Genomic DNA, 19,338 nt, shown 5'->3' with positions numbered 1-19,338 from the left:
GAGAGAGAGAGAGAGAGAGAGAGAGAGAGAGAGAGAGAGAGAGAGAGGAAAAGAAAAGTGAGTTGTTACTTTAAAGAAGCTTTAGAATTACTTTTTGGCCTTTTGGACAGATAGACTGGAGAGAGCGGGACACAGAGGGGACGACATGCAGCAAAGGTTAGCGGGTCATATTTGAACTTGGGAGCCCATGGAGCTGGATTTTTACAGGGAAAGTTCACGACTTCTTTGTGTTTTGTTGCACCTGTGTGGTATGCACCCAGACTCTCCCCTTCATTCCTTAACATGTTTCTATCTCTCCTTCCACACTCTATTTGACAGCCTGCGCAAGCAAAGACTTGAAGAGTATTAACTTAGGAATGTCATGAGATAACAGGGGGAAAACCAATACACATAAGAAGCAAATCATTAAGAGGAAAGTGAATGCACAGATATAGCACCTAATATATCACGTCAAAAGTGAAGTTTAGATAGAAATGTAAAGGAAAGTATGTTTCAAGATGCACTTAGATCTTGGATGATATCTAGTGTTTCTTTGAAATGAGTTGATGATTGGTTTGACAGTTGTGCGTGTGCTCATGCGCATCCTCCATCGAGTGGATCAAAGAAGGCCAGAGAGACTGACATCTGGCAACGAGCAGTTCACTCTGGCAGGCAAAGACTTGCTAAGAAAAACATAGTGTTGCAATCAAAACTGATATCCTGTGACATGCTGAGGACCTGATATGGCAACACAGTCATACCGGCAACCCCACGCACAAACGCTCCGCAGAGACTCACCGTTGAAGTCCTTCCTGAGTGTGTGTCGCGGTGGGTGTTTGGGCGAGCGGTCCAGCAGGGCGTCCAGGCTCTGGACCCGGAGGCTGCAGAGCTTCTCTTCCCCGTCCTGCTCACCACTGCCGAACAAAACCATGTGGGGCTGCAGGGAGTCACTCACCTCTGACACCGCTGGGGGACAATCCAAAAGTCATGTGTTACAGATGTGACTGTCAAACCACCGTCTGCGTACTCAGTAGTACTCAGTCAATACCCCAAGCTGCCTTACATTGTCCACATGTTCCTACCGTCTCTCATCTCTGCCCCGAACACCATTGCCCGAGCACCAGACACGCCGACACAGTGCAGAAGCGAGTGCTGTCGGAGGTTGTGGTTTATGAGTGCAGCCTCCACGCCGACCATAGCCAGACCCAACCACAGAGCCACCACCAAGGGCTGGCTCTCCATGTACACAGCCACCACGTCTCCCTCAGCCCACCCCTGTGCCAGCGCCCAGTGAGCCACAGCATGGCACCGCTCTTGCAGCTCCCTGAAACTCCAAACCTGGAATAAAATGAAGATGGAAATGCAGTGGGTCCATCCATCTCGGTCAAACGACATTCAGCCGTAATCCTCGACGAGTCCTCACCTCTCCTGTCGCCTCGTAGATCAAAGCAGGTTTGTCCGGGTGCAGTGTCACCACCTGGGCAAACAGGGCAGGGATGGTGCTTCCATTTCGCAGATTACGGCTCATGGAAAACCTTACCCGCAGGATAACGACCAGGCACCTTTTAGAGAAGAGTTGAACAGGGGTGAATGAAAGAAAGTTTGAAACAGGAATGGAGTAGAAACACGCATTAAAATAAATCCTTACATTAAGTCTCTTTTGATGGTGCGTAGAGCGACATGCAGGTAGTTCCAGGAACCCCTCCAGACCATGAAGAGCCCCAGCCCTGCCAACAGGCTGCAGAGCCAGGGCAAGGAGAGCAGCCTGTCAGCCCCAAACACAGCGAGGCACGCTGTGCCACCACTCATCAGATGCATGGCACTAATCTGTGTGCGTACAAACAGTGACTTCGTGCACAGAAACCTTCATAGTACATAGTACATCGTGGTTTGGTGAGAAGAGGCTTACCTGTCCCGAGAGTTCCAATCCTGCTCCACCAAGTCAAATAATAAAGACAGGAGTCAACAGCACCAACGCGCTCCTACACGAGTCCAGAGATGTATCAGTAAACTTTTTAAGTGGAGCTATAATAAACGTGATGAGCGGCAGCACGTCCTGGATCTGAATGCGGCGCAGGATACAACTCATAAACTCCTGCGTCACGGCAGCATCGCCCCCTGCGGTGTGATCCCCCCCCCCCACCCCGGGAGAACAACACGTAGAGTCACATTTTTAATAAATCATGAATGTCTGTCTGTCTCATTTCATTCGGGAAAAAATATTGTTCGTTTCATGAGAAACTCGGAATGACACATATCGTAAATGGCCGTGGGGGATTCATTTACTGGAGTAAATAATGAGCAGTGGAGGAGTACAAGTCATAAAAATGCGTTTTTTTATTGTCAGCAAAGTGCATCACAACTTAAAGCGCGGTAGAATGGCGCCAGATATAATATTACATAACAACATACAAGCAGAATCTTAGAGCAGTTTGTTCTGCAAATTGTTAGCAGTTCATCTTATTCTGTGAGCTGGAGGCTACATGTTTGGTCTGTCAGGTAGCTTAATTACAATTAATGCTGGGATGCGATAAAACATATACTGGTATGACCAGTATGTAATGTTGTCAAACTTTACAGAGATCTTGCTGCCTAATAGACATTACTCACTCAGTTTGATATATTTATGAATCCTGCTACATTTAAAAGTTAGAGTCTCATTTCAAATATAGCTGAGTGAATTATTGGGCTGTCACCATCCACCACAGATATAGTGAAGGGTTGTAATGTTTCACAATCATCATGTCAGTGAGTCATCCATCTTGATGTACTGTCTGCAACAGTAAGCGGGCGACTCTCTGCAACTTTGAGTCATTCTGACTAATTTTCATCAGTCTACTATGAAATGTATCTCTACATATCTACATATCTATATATCTATCTATCTACCCACCTACTATACCTACCTATCTACCTCACTATCTATCTATCTACCTACCTATCTACCTCACTATCTATCTATCTACCTACCTATCTACCTCACTATCTATCTATCTATCTATCCATCTGCTGAGGACTAACGCTAAAAAAAACACTACAGATTTTTCAGATGAAATAGAAGCTTTAATGAAAATGGTGGTGCATATTCTTGAAAGAAAACAGTACCAAACAACATACAACAAAACAAAGTAGAAAAATAAGTTCATACACCTTCAAAGTAGAACAGCTATAGAAGGTCTAGATCTAAAAATAAGATTCTTACATTCACAAAATGCTGCATAATGCACATAGCTTTTTTTTGTCACATAAATACATTTTGCAATGCATGAATAAAACGTATCGCTGGTCACAAAAAGAGTGCAGCCACACATGAGAACCCAAGAACAGTTTAGTTGTTAAACCAACACATACGTGGTCTTAATCTGGCTCATAGATGAGAAAGGGAGCAATTCAAATACAAACAAATGCTGCAGGACAAAACCAATCATATAAAAAGACAGATTTTTTGTATTCCAAACTAATAGCTTTTTTACAACAAGTAAACTGTTCAGGTTCTGTGAGTGAGGCTGGTTCTCAAGTTGATGGTTGCACCATTTGAGTGAAGATGTGCTGGATTATCATTTTTTCACAATGTAAAAGTGCAATAACACAAACAAACTAAGGTCTGTACAACTCCCATTAGACCTCATCAAAACATGTTGAAGTTCTCATTTCTGGGATGCGATAATTCACAGTCACTGACAGTCTGTGGAGACATTGGCTAACGTGCTGTAATAAGACAACATGACAACAAAATGGAATTTCCTTGCATAAACACGGTTTGATTGCAGGAAGCTGCCGGCTCATCAGAAGGGTGGGTCTGTTTTTGTGAATTTGCCGAGCAGCTATTTTGGGGCTGAATTTGTTTTCTTATTAAAAGAAAAACACGTAGCTTCACAAACACTTGTGACAAAAGGCTCATCTCAATTGCAAATCAATTGCAAGAAAATAATATCCATAAATAGCCACAAGTGATAAAAAACAAATCACTTATTTTGTTAAAAATCAAGAAACAAGAGACATAAAATCCTTGTTGGAGCACATGTTGGATCTGCAGGAACCATGAAGGGAGCTTCAGAGGAACTGGAACATATTCATCATCAGTCAATTGATTCCTTGCAATTTAAATACAATACATGGATTCAAAAAGCACACCCACCCTTATTTATTTTACATAAAACATTTATAAAAAATACAGCACAAACTGTTTGCTCATGCTTTAAGCTTGAAGAGGATCACTCATATGTTCTTGTAGCCTACATAATGTAGACTTTATAGTCTGCATGCTGCTATTGAAATTAAATATTCTACGTCAGTGTGTGTGCGTCACTTTTAATCCTTTGAAAGGAGATACAGCTTATATTGGGATTATGATATGTTTTTGATGAACCGATAAGATATTGTAATATATTTCACTTTTATTTAAAGAGTTCCTGAATAAAAACCTTTAGTAGTTGGCTACTTCTTGTCTGCTGTGACTGTAATGACACTAAATAACAAATTCAGTCATCATCAATACAACTTGATCCACCATTTACAGCACTGTAGAGCATCATCAGTGAGGAAAATAAGCAAAACTAAGGAGGTAAATAGCAGACTTCCTGACCCATAATGCAATTGATTGGCAGGCGATGCCACTCATATTGGTGGAGTTTCTTGGTTGTAAAGAATTTGGTCTTCATAATGTCTCAGACTTGTGACCTCTTGGAGGCCCTGATTAAACAGTTGGTATAGTGGTACAACAAAACTGAAATGGTTTCAATTGACATCATGGTAAGAAAATAATGACAGATTTTTTAATTTAAGTCTTCCAAACCTTTAAACTTAGCCCAGATAGGTTAAAGGTGTGACAGTCTGTCTCTGGGGTACAATAACTGATAGAGCGCTTCATATTTTTGATTCTCCGGTGTTCTGCCCACTCCGAGAACCCTGAATGAACACAAACAAAGATCAGAAACAATGTAAGACAACGCTTTGTAATGTGTTTGCCTCAATGGAAGAAGTATGATTTTAATAAAGTAAAAGTAGCAATACCACAATGTTAAAATACTTCATAACCAGTAATTGTCTGACATTCAAAAGTATATTTACGTAAACATTGTGTACACAAGTATTAGGTAGTATAAAAAGGAAATACTCAAAGTGCGGTACTGCAAAATTGTACAAAAGTACCGAAGTTGAGTATTTGTGTTTGTGGTAGTGAGTAAGGTCCCATTAAACTTACTTGTGACTGACTACTGGAGGGATTGGTACTGCTGAGGTCGGAGTACCTCTTCTTCTGTGATGTGCAGACACAGGAGAGGAAATGGGCGTACTCGTCTCTCACCTGCAGGGGGCAGCAGAACATCAGAACAAAGATCCACTGCTCAAAACCCTGACATTTCTGTCGCTACACTTTCTCTTGTAGTTTCATCTGGTGTGTTAATATCTTACCTGCATGCATACCGACCCAGTTACACACACACACACACACACACACACACACACACACACACACACACACACACACACACACTCACACACACATACAGCTGCTGTGTCCTACCTGTTTAGACAGCAGGCAGTGCATGATGAAGACCAGTGCTCCCTGCAGGCTGTTGAGGATAGTGAAGATGTATGCTTCCACCGTAGTACCCTCTTCAAACAGGAAGGCCCCAAACACCCACATCAGACCCAGTATGCACATCTGGGCGATGGCTGTCACTGTGAAAGCTCTGCAGAGGAGGAGGATGGGGGAGGGTGGGTTCAGAGAAAAGGCAACAGATAGAGAATGAAAGGACAGATTAACATGAGCCCAAATACCTGGATGACTCAGTTATCACTGCAACTTCGGGAAAATCCTTAAACAGTGGAAAGAAGAGATGAATATAAAAGATTCGTTTGAAGGAGAAATGCTTACAGAGGAACACTATTTCAACTCTGCATGGGCCTTGGTAGTATTTGGTGATACATCCCTCTTATTCCCATTAATAGCTAGCAGTATAATCCACAGGGGAAGTGGGGAAGCAGCATGTCATTAGAGAGCAGAGTTGGTACTAAAAATAACATGAGCTACATTCTTTCCATCCATGCATTTTTCAGGTCCCAAAGCTGCATTCGGCCAACATACGTATTGACGTGCGCAGTGGTTTAGGTGAGGTCACATTACATCACACATTAACAACACACAAAGCCAGGCACTGTTACACGCAAACAAGCCCACACACTGACTTAATTTTATGCAGTTTGGAGAGGTCTGGGTTGAGGCTGGTGAACTTCAGGGCCAGCTTCCAGACGGTGATGATGAAAAAGAAGACATTGAGGATGATGATGAAGCACACAGGACTGTAGAAACTCCAGATGAGGCCGTGTTCCAGAGACAGCCAGCAGCTAGATGAGAGGAAGGAAACGCATGTGCATGACAAAGTTTTCCTGAAGTCACAGCGATAGATAACAGCAGGTCTGTGTAATGCACTGACATAACTGCTATCACACATTAAGTATTCAAAGACAAACGTACTAATGGTCGGTGCCGTATCCGTTTGGTCTAATGATGGCAGATATAGCGACGATAAGGAGGGGTGTCCCATAACCAGTGAGGAATAGGTAGAGGGGCCGAATGCTGGCGTTGAACACCAGGACCACCATACGGTACAGCTGCACCCCTTCTAACAGCATCCAGGTAAACACTCCCAAGAAGAAGTAATGGAGCAGCGCCGCAACGAACCTGCAGCCGCCCTGTAATAATGTGAGCACACGAAGAAAGAGATCAGAGGACTGAAATGTCTCACAGCACCAATCAGATCCAGATAATACTTTAAATAAGAAGTGTCAAAGCTATTTTTGATGATCATGACCGTAGTTAGATTACAGTCAGATAAATCAAATCAAGACCATAAATGCACACACTGTATAGTATTAGAAGTAAGAATCCTGCATTCAAATTGTTAGTAAAAGTATTGTCAGTAAAATCAAATTCAGTATCAAAAGTAAAGTATTCAAAACTTGTAACTTGTATACAAATTCTGATATGTTGTGAAGTACAATATAAAGTTGCATAATATGAAAAGTATAAGATCCCCAAACTACTTAAATACAGCAACTATCCACCACTGATTAAGACACATGAGTGACAATTCTATGCCATTCAGAAGTGCTGTCTAGTCGAACAATAACAACAAACGAACATCCTATTTGGCCATTTTGTGATTTTCCGCTCCACTGTCAGCCTTTTCAAGAAAAGTACTGTCGGTGAAAAAGCCTCTGAGTACAATTTATTCTCCTTTTTTTTCCTTCAAGATAACCACAGGGGTGTAACATGGCAGGAAGACATGCTTGAGGTTGAACATTACAGAAACGCTCTCATGTTGAGAGTTAATGCGAGGAGTGCCTCTTCCCATTGACTTTGTTGCATGTACACAGGAAAATTAGTGGAAAAGTTCAACCCAGTCTAAACGTTTTAATCAAATTACTTTCTTAGTAAATACAACGTCAATCGTGATGATTGCAGCAGTATGTGTGTAGCTGCAGTCGCTATTTGCTTCACCAAACATACCACAGGTTTAGTTTGTGAAATGCCAGCCAGGAAGATGAGGTCAGCCATGAAGAGGCAGACGCAGAGGTGCAGGTGGATGGTGGTGCGGGTTCCTTGTATGGAGCGGCAGAAGTTGAATGTCAGGATGCACAGTACGAGGCACAGCAGGGAGATGGTCAGCCCTATCTTGGTCACCAACTGGAGTCCAAAGGTGTGCTGGTAGAGAAGATGCGGTAGTTCCAGAGGTTATCATTTACAACATAATGTGTGTGTGTGTGTGTGTGTGTGAGTGTGGGTGTGTGTGTGTGTGTGTGTGTGTGTGTGTGTGTGTGTATGTGTTACTCTGACATGTAGGGGAATGAGGAGGAGAAAAGTAAGAAGCATTTTATTGTCCATAAGCATTAACTAATCTTTTGGCCACTTGGAGGTGAAATAAACAAGCTGTAAACACAACATTGATATATTATCACTTAATAAAGTTGATAATGACAAACTTGTTAGCAAACAGCTGCCTATTTACACATTGAACTGATACATTATCAGTCATTTGGAGTCGTGTTTCTGGCCACCTGACGAATGTAAGTTCAATATTTACTCTCCTCTTTGGTCTCTACACACTCCCGAGGTAAACATCTGCGTTATTTAGCTGCTAAATAGTTCACCAGCTTATTTCTAACGTCTCCTTTTGCTGCTGGTTTAAGTTATTCATCAGAGCTTCTTCGCTAATACAGCTGCCTGCTGCGGCCAAACACTGCATGAATAAATTAAAAGGTAATAATGAAGTAAATAATCACAGAAATAAATTGTGGAAAATGTATAAATTAAACAATAATTTGTGAAAAAAAAGAAATTAAATCAATAAAATAAAAATGTATAAATATTCTTTTTTCCTAAAGCCCTTTTCAGGTCCAGTAACACTTTTTTACTATATGTTGTTACTTTTCATAATGCAACAAAGGGTTTTTATGGCGTGTGTGCTTCTTACCTCCATGTCGTAGAGTGCCATGAGCACAGCAAAGCTGCTCAGATGTTGACATGTACACACAGTGTGAGTGGCAGTGGACTGCAATTGATAACAACCATCTGTGGACCAGGCCCCACTCTCGTTCCAGTAAGCACAGATGTAGCTCAGCTGAGCTGACTCCACATTGTCCTGTGAACAAAACAATACCGTCATGTCAAAAGCAGGCTTTGTGTATATGTCTTTCTTCATATTCCAGTACTCCCAAGTGTTTTGACTACAATGATTTAAAAAAGAAAGTAGGACCACACTGAGAAGACGGTGTGACCGGTTGGACTACCTGTAGATGTCTGAGGGTGATGTTGACGGGGCTGCTCAGGTTCTGAGTGGATGGGTTAGAGACCACAACAGACACAACTTTAGAGGAGATCTGAAAGGAAGGACTCACGCCGTCCTTTTCATGTCCTGTGAGCCCGTCAAAGGACCGGTTAACAGTTGTCTCAAGGTTCTTGTAGCTCAACAACGCAGCCAGAGCAAAACCTGTAAAAGACGATACGGAATATGATAATATTCATTGATAAACCACTGAAATGTTGCCTCGTTGCCAAAGAGAGGAGAAGTTTACCAGGGTATGATTCCATCCCAGCTGCTGTTGTCCAGTCAGTGTCAAGTGTAGCATTGTCATTGGTCAGATGGATTGGTCCAGTGGGGGGAGTCTTTCCCCTCTGCACTGCAATCTCTATATCTATTTGAGCAGATGACTCATTTCAAATCACCCAGTTCACATCAGCTTTCCCACCATCATGTATTGATCTCATGCATGCATCTTCTCATCCATATAAAGGCCTGTGAGCTTTTTACAGTATAATACAATATGCAAATCACAACTGAGCTCGTGGCCACTGGTACCTGTCTCAGTGGTGGTTGTCTTGGTGCGTCCGTCTTTGAGCTGCGGGCCGATGAGCATAATAGCGTTCTCCACCGCAACGAGCAATCCGCTCACATCTTCACTGCTGTCCAGGTGACCGGGGGACAAGATGGCCTCGGTCGCTGTGAAAAGTTTCTGTCCAAGTTCCAGGACGCGAGAGGGAGAATTGAGAATATTGTATGGGTTTGTTTGTGTACGAAACGTGTGCGATCGTGTTTCTGTATCTGCTGCTCTGACCTTTAGTAGCACCTTTCCATCACCGGCGGTGCTTGGGTCAGACAGAGCCAAACAGCTGTTTCTCATCATGAACAAAATGTCTGCCAGGCCTCCAAGCGACTGAGAGACAGAGACGGGGAGAGAGAATAATAAGACTATTCAGTTTGCCCTACTAAAACATGTGTAAACTCAAAACTACAGGGTTGCAGGGAGGTCTAGTAAATTGAGGAAATTGGTTGAAATATTCTTAAGAAAACCCACTAATAATGTTGTATCTAAACATGCAGCTTACCGGTGCAGGACCGCCGTTTCCATTGAAGCTGTCACAGTCAAGCTCTTGATGGAACGGAGAGAAACATCAGATTATCATCTCACCGGTAGGGTTTGATACTTCACTCCAGTATGCAGTGAAAGACAAAATCTACGCAGCAAAAACAGCAGCCCTGAACAGAACCTCATCCTCATCATCTCATGAGACACACGCCACAGGTTATCTGGGATCAGAGGAGTCAACACAGAAAGTACCCAGAGCTACCACAATGACGTGTGTGTTGGGAAGTTTATCCAATCAGGGCGTGAACATGTAGAAGCTTCCTATGAGGTAATAATAGATAGTGATGGAGAGGAATTGCGTATGCATTCACTCACTTGAGCATGTTGTCCTGTCGTTGCCATAATTGGTGTATCCTTTTGAACACGTGCACCAGTAACTCCCATTTCTGTTTTCACAAGTCCCGTTTTCTCCACAGAGGTCTTCTTTGTCAGCTTCTTTGCATTCATCGATGTCTGTGTTAGAAGAGCAAACAGAGACATAATCACTGACATTCCTCATGGGCAAGGATTTCAGAGAGACCAGTCTGAAACCAATCCCAATATAGCAGGTATTGGAAATGGAAAAAAAACGTTTCTGTAATGTAACTACGGGCACAGTCATGTGAGTCATTCGCTGTTGGCAAATGGAGCTCAGACAGTTCTGAACTTTGCCTGCAACCAGTGTGAGATGTTGTTAAGAGCTGCAATTTGTACAAGCGGGAGGCAGGAGATGGCTTTGTGGTTTGGGTCAGAGTCCAGGGAGCTACAATAGTTGAACCGTGATGAAAACAAAAGCATGTAGGACCTTCTCGAGATTAACCCGGATATGACACGGTTTTTTAATTTTGGAAATGTTGCGTAGCTGGAGGGAAGCTATGAACTCCCTGATTCTTCCATAATTGTTCAGAGTTTTATTAGAATTTGATAAACGTGCCCATATGTATCCTTGTTAAATTACCAGCGATGTTGTCAGAGCAGTCGTTTTCTGTTCTTTACTGAGAAGCTCCAGGATTTAGCAAAAGAGGACATTATCACTACAATCTCTCGACTGTTCGGATTACAGTAACTAAAAAACAAAAGAAAACAAGAATAACACATTCTTCTCCTCTTGCAAAAGAAAAGAGGAGATTATTTCCAGTAAAGCAAACCAATACTTTTTTGGGGGTTTTGCTACTTCAACCTCACCTGGTCTGGTATTACCAGTAGTTTGTGGTGGCTAATATTAGCTGATAATACGTAGATACTGCTGTATGACAGAGATTACTGAGTCAGTTTGTTTTATTGCGTTGCTGTTAACTCTTTTATAATTAAGGCCTCAGCATACTAAGTATATGTTTTGAAGTATTTATGCGGGTTCGGAATGTTGCTTTACTTTGCCATGATGACGTGCTACTTGTCACGTTGTGGTAAAGACAGGAAACCCTGCTACCATGGAGTGCAGAGGACACGTGAGACAGCAGGTGTGTTGCTCAATCCTCTTTCAGATGATCATAAAATAGCAGAAGTAGCTCAGATGCTTTTGTTAACTTTAACTTTACGTGTTGGCAGAGACAATGCCATTTTCATTTGGATTCAGCCAAGAACAGTCACATGAAATATGTGTTTATTAGTTTGTAATGTTTACAGTGCTGCCAATATGTGTGGTTTTTTTGTGTACTTGTCACACAAGCCATTGACTGAAGTCAGCCGAACCAGCACTGAGCTTGGTTTTGGTTTTGGACTGTAATAGCTAAAGTGAGGGCAAAGCGCCTGGTCGCTTACATTCACACCTCCACCTCCATCTGTTCCATCGCACATACATTGAATAAGTAGACAGTATTCACCTGTGCAGTTTCCAAGGCTACTGGTGGCGTCGGTGTACCCAACGTGGCAGGTGCACTTGTAGCTCCCAATCAGGTTGGTACAATTAGCAGCGTGACCACAGGTATGTGTGTGATCTCTGCACTCGTTGATATCTGACAGAAGAACAAGTGAAGATGGGTGAGACCGGTTCGACAAAAGAGAGACACTAATCACACACGCTCACACACACGCTCACCTTTACACTGTCCATGCGTGAAGTTAAGCTGCCCGTTAACTTCTGTGAAGCCCTCCAGGCACTGGCAGTAGAAGCTGCCATAAGTGTTAATGCAGTTTGCGTCCTTGTCACATGGTCCTACGATGAGTCCTTGGCACTCATCGTCATCTGTGTTTCGATAAGAATAGAAAAAACAAAGAGAGTACAATTATATTGCTAAATCTCACAGGTCAATCCACTAATAAAACATTATTTTCAGTAGATGGTGAACTTGTCATTTTGATTGTAAGCAGTCTCTATCATTAGCTGTTTTTCTTTCAGCTCCATGTTTAAATTCTCAGATCACCACGATTAGCTTGTTTTTGGCTAATCGTGGTGATCTAAGAATTTAAACATCTCCTGTTGTTTTCCTTGCAATCCACTCTGGACATGAGTGGTGCTTAATAAATGCCTAAAATGGAAAAACAACGAGGAATATCACCATAAAAAGGATTATTTTCTAACTTCAGTGAGAGGTATTGCAAAAGGAACACCACTTCTTTCTGGGAGCTCTTGTCTTTAGTAAAAAGTCACAATAGAAAAATTGGTAGACAGAAACAAGACAGTGGAGAGGGATGGTTGAAGTTAGAGGTCATGGCAGATTATTACCATTACATACACCGGATTCTGAGGTGCTAAAGCCCCGGCCACAATCAGCGAGACCTTCGCTCAGCATACACAATAGGCCTGTGGGGAAAGAGAGAGAGGCCATTTAGTTTCAATTCACATTAAGGATAATCTTACAATAACAAGGTAGACCTAATAAAGCAGAGCAACTATACCTGTGTATTGTGCCCCTTTTTTAACTTTATTTAGCCATTCAGGCCTTTATGGGAAACTTCCAACCATAATTCTTCCCTGAAAGTGCTTTTGAAGAGCCCAACTAAGCCTCGAGTTGGCTACAAAAGCCACTTCCCTGGTGATGGCGCAACATTTGATCAAAAATTGTAACCCACAGCAGTCGTGCCCCATTTTGATTTTTTGCCAACGCCCATAAGAGCGCTCATCAAATTGCAACATAATGAAACAACTTGAATTACTTTCACTTTTGCTGCGGAGCTATCACACGATTTCCAGAGATGAAGCTTTTAATTTGCATGTGAAAAGGTACCAACAGTGGCTCGAGCATTGCTCAAGGGATCAGTCTCTGTGTCGGTCAGTTGGTCCAACACTTTGGTCCAGACTGAAATGTCTCTGCAGCTTTTCTATGATTGCAATTTCTGGTCCCTAGGAGATACATCCTAATGATTTTGGAAGTCGCCTGACTTTTCATATAGCGCCACCAGCAGACTCCTGACTTTTCGGTGGAAATGTCTCAACAGTATTGGGTGAATTCCCATGAATACGGTAAATGTTACACCTGCTAACCATCTGCATGTTAGTATTGTCACTCTGATCATGTTAGCTTGTTGACTTTAGTGTTTAGCCAAAAACATTTGTAGCCCTGGTGTAAAAGTAGGCTAAAGGATTAAAGCAAGTTAGTTCCTAATAAAGTTGGATGGAAATAGTTAAGTAAAGCAATTAAAGTGAGAGTAACACATTTTCTCATTTTCCTATTGTTATTGGTTATTGGTGTAAACATATGGTTTACAAGTAATGAATTGGTCTTCTGATTTAATAGAGGTAATGTTGTTCAACGTAATATTTGAATTTATTTCAACTGAGAGGGTAAATATAAGCTTTGTACTCTTTTTAAAAAGCAGTCAATAAATTGTTATTCCCTTTCATTCCAGATTCTTGTCTGGGGTCAGTTATAGTCAACTTGAAGAGATCGACTGCTTAGGTCATCAGTTTCTTTGTTTCGTTGTCGGGCATTATACGTTTCGCTCAAAACAAGTAGCCGAAACCTTTGTGGCAGCTACTTTAGGAAACCAAACCCGTCTATTTTACTCTCCATGTGACCATCATTTACTAAATGAACATCATGGTGTATTGGAGACGACCTAAAACTGTGCATGATTTTAGTGATTATTTTCTTCCTCCTGCGAAACTCCCCATGACCCAACCCCTTGTTCCTCAGATCATTTACAAACCACAACAGACACTTGTCAGTCACATTGTCTCCCCCCCCGTCTGTCCGTCTGTCTCTCTTCCTGTTGCATTCACTTTGGGCCTGATAGAAAGGGGAAGTTATAAACACCGCCAACGTGTGTTACCTGTTGCCAGGGTTTCTCTCTTTGTGTATTGTGTGACATGCATATGAAAGCAACTGCAATTCCCTAGGAACCAAAGGACTCAGTTCACTCTTATAAACAGTTAAGCTGACTTATAAAAGCTGTAAATTCACATGTTAACAATTCAACACCTATTTCAAACTGATGGGAGCAATCGCTTCTGCTGACCTTTGAAAAGACAGTTCTGAAAAAAAGTCAAATAACTTCTTGCCTGAACACCTTAGTGCTCAGTAAACATACAACATGATTTTATTGATCACCAATAAAACAAACTATGGACAGGCTCAAGTTATTGCTCGACATCCTACTGGCATATGAATTTAGGCATTAATCATGAGCAGCTGTTCTTACTCTTATATAGTCTAAAAACATCATTGGACACAGTACTGTTGTAGGGTCACACATCGTGGAATAGCTCCTTTTCTCAAAAACATTCAAACTTTCACACTTGAATGACATTCTGACAGAAATATTTGCTGCCTGTTGCTGCAGGAAACAAGGCTGGTGAGAGTGGTAAAAATCAAAACCATGAAACTGTGGGCCAGAAAACCAAAACACTAATCTGTAAGAAGCTGAAACGCTCCGTGGTGCTGAGGGGGAACCTTTCTAGTTCTGTTATAATGAGCGCTTTTGTTGCCAACATGAACCAACAACGTGACAAGGACACATGTTGGCCTCTGGTAAGGAAACCAAAGTGTGATGAGATCATTAAGTAAAATAAATAAATAAATAAACAATTACTTTTTATATAGACATTATACTTATACAGTATATGTACTATTACTAGTGGTAGTTCAGTGCAACCTATTATGTTTTAGATATGATGTAATAGGTCTGTCTGACATAGTATGGATATAATAACATGCTTATAGTATAATGTATGATATCTGTACAAAGATGGAACAAAGCTTTTTTATAAATATGTTCTATGGTGATGAGCTTCTGAAATATGTCTGACACAGATGAGTAAACCAGAAATATCCCCATCCTATCCAGGTCTGTAGTTTGCCCTGAAAGAATGATATTCTTCCTGTTGTGAGTTATTGTGTGCCATCAGACCTCTGCAACTCATCCAGACTCTGCTGGACTGACCTGGTCAGTCCTGTAGCGCCAGTCCTGCTGTGACTATCCTATTTACTGATATAGATAAGTGAATTATTCACACACGTTTCTGTAGCAACCCCACAGTCATAGACATGTGTGTCTGACTGAAACAAAAAGTAGAAGTACATCAACTGAATTACAACATTTCTAAACTTCCCTGTACATTTTATTTCATGTCTTTCACTCACCCACACAGTCACACACACACAGTAACACACACACACACACGCTAACACAAACACACACACACACACACACACACACACACACACACACACACACACACTGAGCTCTCATTGATGGACTTACCCACAAAAAGTAGCGCCTTCCAATACTCCATGTTAAAGGCAAGCCAATATCCCCCACACAGACTTTATCAGAACTATGAATTGGTTGTAAATCTGGTTGATGTCCTGTAATAAAAGATCCTGTCGCAACGTTCAAGAAAGATTTGAGTATTTTTCAGACTTCTCAGTAGTCCAAGGTCCATTAAATCCAGAAAGAGAGTAAAAAAAAAGATAAATCCTTTCTCTAGAGGATAATTGTATGGCAGGGGAAATAACTGTGAACCTTCACCGGCTCTCTTGCTCTTTCAGATTCAGACTCTCAGTCTCAGCCCGCCTTCTCTGCCTAATTCCCCACACCTCCCTCCCTCCCCCTCTCTCTCTCTCTCTCTGTCTCTCTCTCTCTCTCTCTCTCTCTCTCCCTCCCTCTCTCTCCCTCTCTCTCTCTCTCTCTCCCTCTCTCTCCCTCCCTCCCTCCCTTTCACGTATCTGTGCGGCCTTGTCTTTGTCACGTCACTCTTTCTTGCTCTTTTCTTTCACTACCATATCTTTCCATGTGAACACGTTTCTCACACTGGCACCCTATCACATTGCTTGCACAAACCCCCCTTCTGTCTACGCCGTCTTTCACATTTCCCTTTTCGCTCCAGTGGGCTCTATTTCAGGAGCTATTCACAACACTCATGAGAGACAGAGAAAGAGAGGAGGGGGGAACAGAGACCGGCGAGAGGCCTATGACTAACGCTCAATCTAAGCAGCTGCTGTACTTGAGTTTTGCCAGTAAGTAATCGTATATCTGTTTCCATTCTTCCCAACTCCTACTCTAAATCTCCTCCTACTTTTCCTCCTTTCCGCCCCTAAAAGTTCAGCCCTTCACCCAATTCCAGTGACAAACTGTTTGCGTTTTCTCAACCCCCCAGACAGCAAGAAAACAGACTGGAGACGGATGCAGGATGACCTCTATTAACGTGAAATTCTCCACAGGACCCCAATCATGTGGTTGAGAGACAACAGGGTTGGATATAACTTGAGTTAAAACTATCCACATACATTTTAATTATATTTCTACATAATGACTGAACTAGTATAAACCAGTAAAGGAATAAGACATAAATATGTGAAGACACTTATGTAAAAGTGTTTGGTTACTTTGGTTTGGCGAGTGCTGGGTGAGTCTAACTACATGGAAACAAAAACTCAATTGCAGCAGCTTCAACTTTAACCGTTACACCCCATCCCCCTCAGTCACTGTTGCTCAATCTGACCAGCACCAATCCAAATTACAATGATAACTGTGACAGGTTTACCGTGAAGAATTCTAAACAATGAGACAAAGACAGGTTTCTCCTTTCTAGTCTGCAACTTAATTGGCTTAATTGGTTTTAAGAATTTAAGTTGGTTAAAAACGTAATATCCAGCTGACGCTTTTAATCTCTCCAGCTGACTTGTATTAACCCCAAATCTTGCATCAGAATGCCATGATGACCACATAAAACACTGGCATCATGTCGAAGGCAAAAGTCAAGTCTATTTTGTTCCATTTTTTACACGTAACTTCAGTGATTGTGTATTGGGGTCTGAGCACAGCCCAAAACTCGGATGACCTATTACTCAAAACTGTGGCTGGATACATCCTGTGTAGACACAGACGGAGGACGGCAGCTGCTGCTACTCTGCTACAGATATCCCGTTTAACCTCCACTTCTGCCAAATGAAGCCAATCTGGAAGTCTCTTAAGACTCGCATTCTCTCTAAAGAACAGCAGGGGGCGACTCCTCCAGTTGCAAAAAGAAGTCTGGAGATGGAAGTCTATGAGAAAATGACCCTACCTTTCCCTTGATTTATTCCCTCAGTGAACATTGTAAACGTGAATTTATGGTCTTAATCGCTAGCTTCAAGTCTTCTTCAACACAGCATGATGTTCGTTTAGTAAATAATTTTCATAGACCAATAATAATTAATAATAGACCATAAAGCGGAGTATGCTTTAGGGCGGGCTTACTGTGATTGACAGGTTGCTGCCGCTACCTGAGCCGTATAAGGCGTCTCTACGTCACTCCTCAGCATTCCAAATAGGGTAACTTCTGTTCATTGGTTGCGGAAAAAAACAACATGGTGTAGGCCCTAATCCAAGATGGCGACGGCAAATTTGAGGCTTCAAAACAACAGTCCTTAAACCAATGGGTGATGTCACGATGACTACATCCACTTCTTATATACAGTCAGGCGTGTAACGTGACTGTGGTCGCAGTAGTGTAACTTCCCCAAATCCATTAAAGAGCCAGACAGAGCCAGCATTGTGGCTGATAGCATCAGGGCTGCCTTCAATGCAGCTGGGAAATATCACACAATGGATGTGCTTGTTGTGGACAGGACTTTTTCTTTTGCATACCCTAATTAAGTTAGTTAATGGCAGTGAGCTAGTTAGCTTAACAAGCTAACGATAGAAGCTTAAGTTGGAGCAGATAAACGATGCGTCTGATCCATGTCTATGTCTTGTTCAGTGTACGTATTTAGATTAGAGCTGTGAATCTTCGCTTGCCTCACGATTCTGTCAACGATTCTCGATAGGCTACATTCAGATGCGTTGAGAATCTACACGCTACACCACACTACAGCATACGGCTACTTTTTAAAGAATTAATTCAAGCAGACGCATAATCTGAACTCCCTTTATTCAGAAAGTGCTTTCAGAAATCAGACTACACTCAATACCAGTATCTGTTTGAGCCACCTCACAAAAACAAAACATAAATGTTTTTTCAGTGCATTAGCAGCTCTAAGACAGCGCAATGAATGCTTCTGGCATTTTACACTGCACAAATTAGCCAAGCTAATTTCTGTTACCGGTCAGCACAGTACAGTCACAATTCATACCGTGGGGCGAATACGTATCATACCTTTTACACGCTCCACCCCTACAGTCAGTTGAATTTTGCTCTACTTCTGATGCAAAAAGACACAAAAACATAGATGCAAGACACAGCAGCTGTAAAGGATATTATCTGAGAGTGAGTTGAGTAAGAACATAACATAATGTGCAGGACATTTAGATTTAGACCTTTTCCAGATGTGTGATAAAATAGTAGTCATGTTTCCCTTGCAGCATACAAGAACAGATTCTACCACATGCCAAACTCACACGCTTGTGGTATAAATGATGTAGATAGGTTATCTTTCTGTCTGCTGTTTCCAGTAAGTAGTAACACAGTTGTTACACAACACACTATAGCTGTTGCATGCAGTGGCAGTAATTTCCACAGCAAGCCGCTTGTGTGTCCTCAGCCTTTCTCAGCTTGTTCACAGAGAGAGAGAAACGCTGGTTGATATGACCTCTTTTCCTCCCTTCAGTCTCTCATTGTCGCTCTCTTAAGCGTCCTCTTGACTCTCTGTCATCATTTCTCATCATATTCACGCAGACAGAGGAGCAGACATACAGAGACAAATGAGTAGACGCCTGGAGACAGACAAATCACCCGCACATGTAGGCAGGAAGAAGATGAGAGGATGCAAGTTCATGTCAGCTCAGCATCTCCAGTAAACAAAAGGCTGAATAAAAGCAGATGCTTTTATACTGCATTTCAAACAGTATCTGTACGAATATATACTCCAGTGTTTCCACATGGAAAGCTCCAATCTGAGTGTTTGTGTGTGTTCATGTTGGCAGCTAGCAAACATTAGTCCCACATGCATAAAATGGACGTCAGCCCATTGTGACCATTAGTCATCCAAAAGGAAAAACTGTGAGAAAAATGCAATCTGAAAAATGAATGACAAGTTGCAGTGATCATTAGAGAGTAATGACAAAGTTGAACGGGGGGGGGGGGGGGGG

The 19,338-nt window shown here is 42.0% G+C and overlaps 2 protein-coding genes across 2 annotated transcripts in view; both read right to left on the bottom strand.

Moving 5' to 3' along the window:
* Window positions 1–2,038, bottom strand: part of LOC116392881 (long-chain fatty acid transport protein 1-like) — a 4,923-nt gene extending 2,885 nt beyond the window's left edge. The window contains exons 1-5 of the mRNA XM_031864694.1: window positions 1,889–2,038; window positions 1,628–1,806; window positions 1,403–1,541; window positions 1,062–1,317; window positions 778–945 (exon numbers count right to left, since the gene is read on the bottom strand). Of these exons, the coding sequence (XP_031720554.1) occupies window positions 778–945; window positions 1,062–1,317; window positions 1,403–1,541; window positions 1,628–1,797 (733 nt within the window). The 5' untranslated portion in view covers window positions 1,798–1,806; window positions 1,889–2,038. The remainder of the gene's footprint in view (window positions 1–777; window positions 946–1,061; window positions 1,318–1,402; window positions 1,542–1,627; window positions 1,807–1,888) is intronic.
* A 994-nt stretch (window positions 2,039–3,032) lies between these two features.
* Window positions 3,033–15,825, bottom strand: LOC116392964 (adhesion G protein-coupled receptor E1-like). Its single transcript, XM_031864823.1, has 17 exons — window positions 15,532–15,825; window positions 12,554–12,631; window positions 11,927–12,073; window positions 11,712–11,843; window positions 10,225–10,362; window positions 9,869–9,912; window positions 9,598–9,696; window positions 9,342–9,495; window positions 9,058–9,177; window positions 8,773–8,972; window positions 8,457–8,624; window positions 7,493–7,687; window positions 6,458–6,675; window positions 6,169–6,327; window positions 5,504–5,672; window positions 5,183–5,284; window positions 3,033–4,887 (listed from the first exon to the last, which is right to left on the bottom strand). The coding sequence occupies exons 1-17, from the start codon at window positions 15,560–15,562 to the stop codon at window positions 4,846–4,848; spliced, it is 2,196 nt and encodes a 731-aa protein (XP_031720683.1). The 5' UTR covers window positions 15,563–15,825; the 3' UTR covers window positions 3,033–4,845.
* Between the last annotated feature and the right edge of the window lie 3,513 nt (window positions 15,826–19,338).

Source organism: Anarrhichthys ocellatus, unplaced genomic scaffold (assembly GCF_004355925.1).
Source record: "Anarrhichthys ocellatus isolate YVR2014 unplaced genomic scaffold, GSC_Weel_1.0 scaffold31, whole genome shotgun sequence".
Lineage (NCBI taxonomy): Eukaryota > Metazoa > Chordata > Actinopteri > Perciformes > Anarhichadidae > Anarrhichthys > Anarrhichthys ocellatus.
Note: the sequence above shows the minus strand (reverse complement) of the source record. Positions and strands in the feature narration are given on the sequence as shown.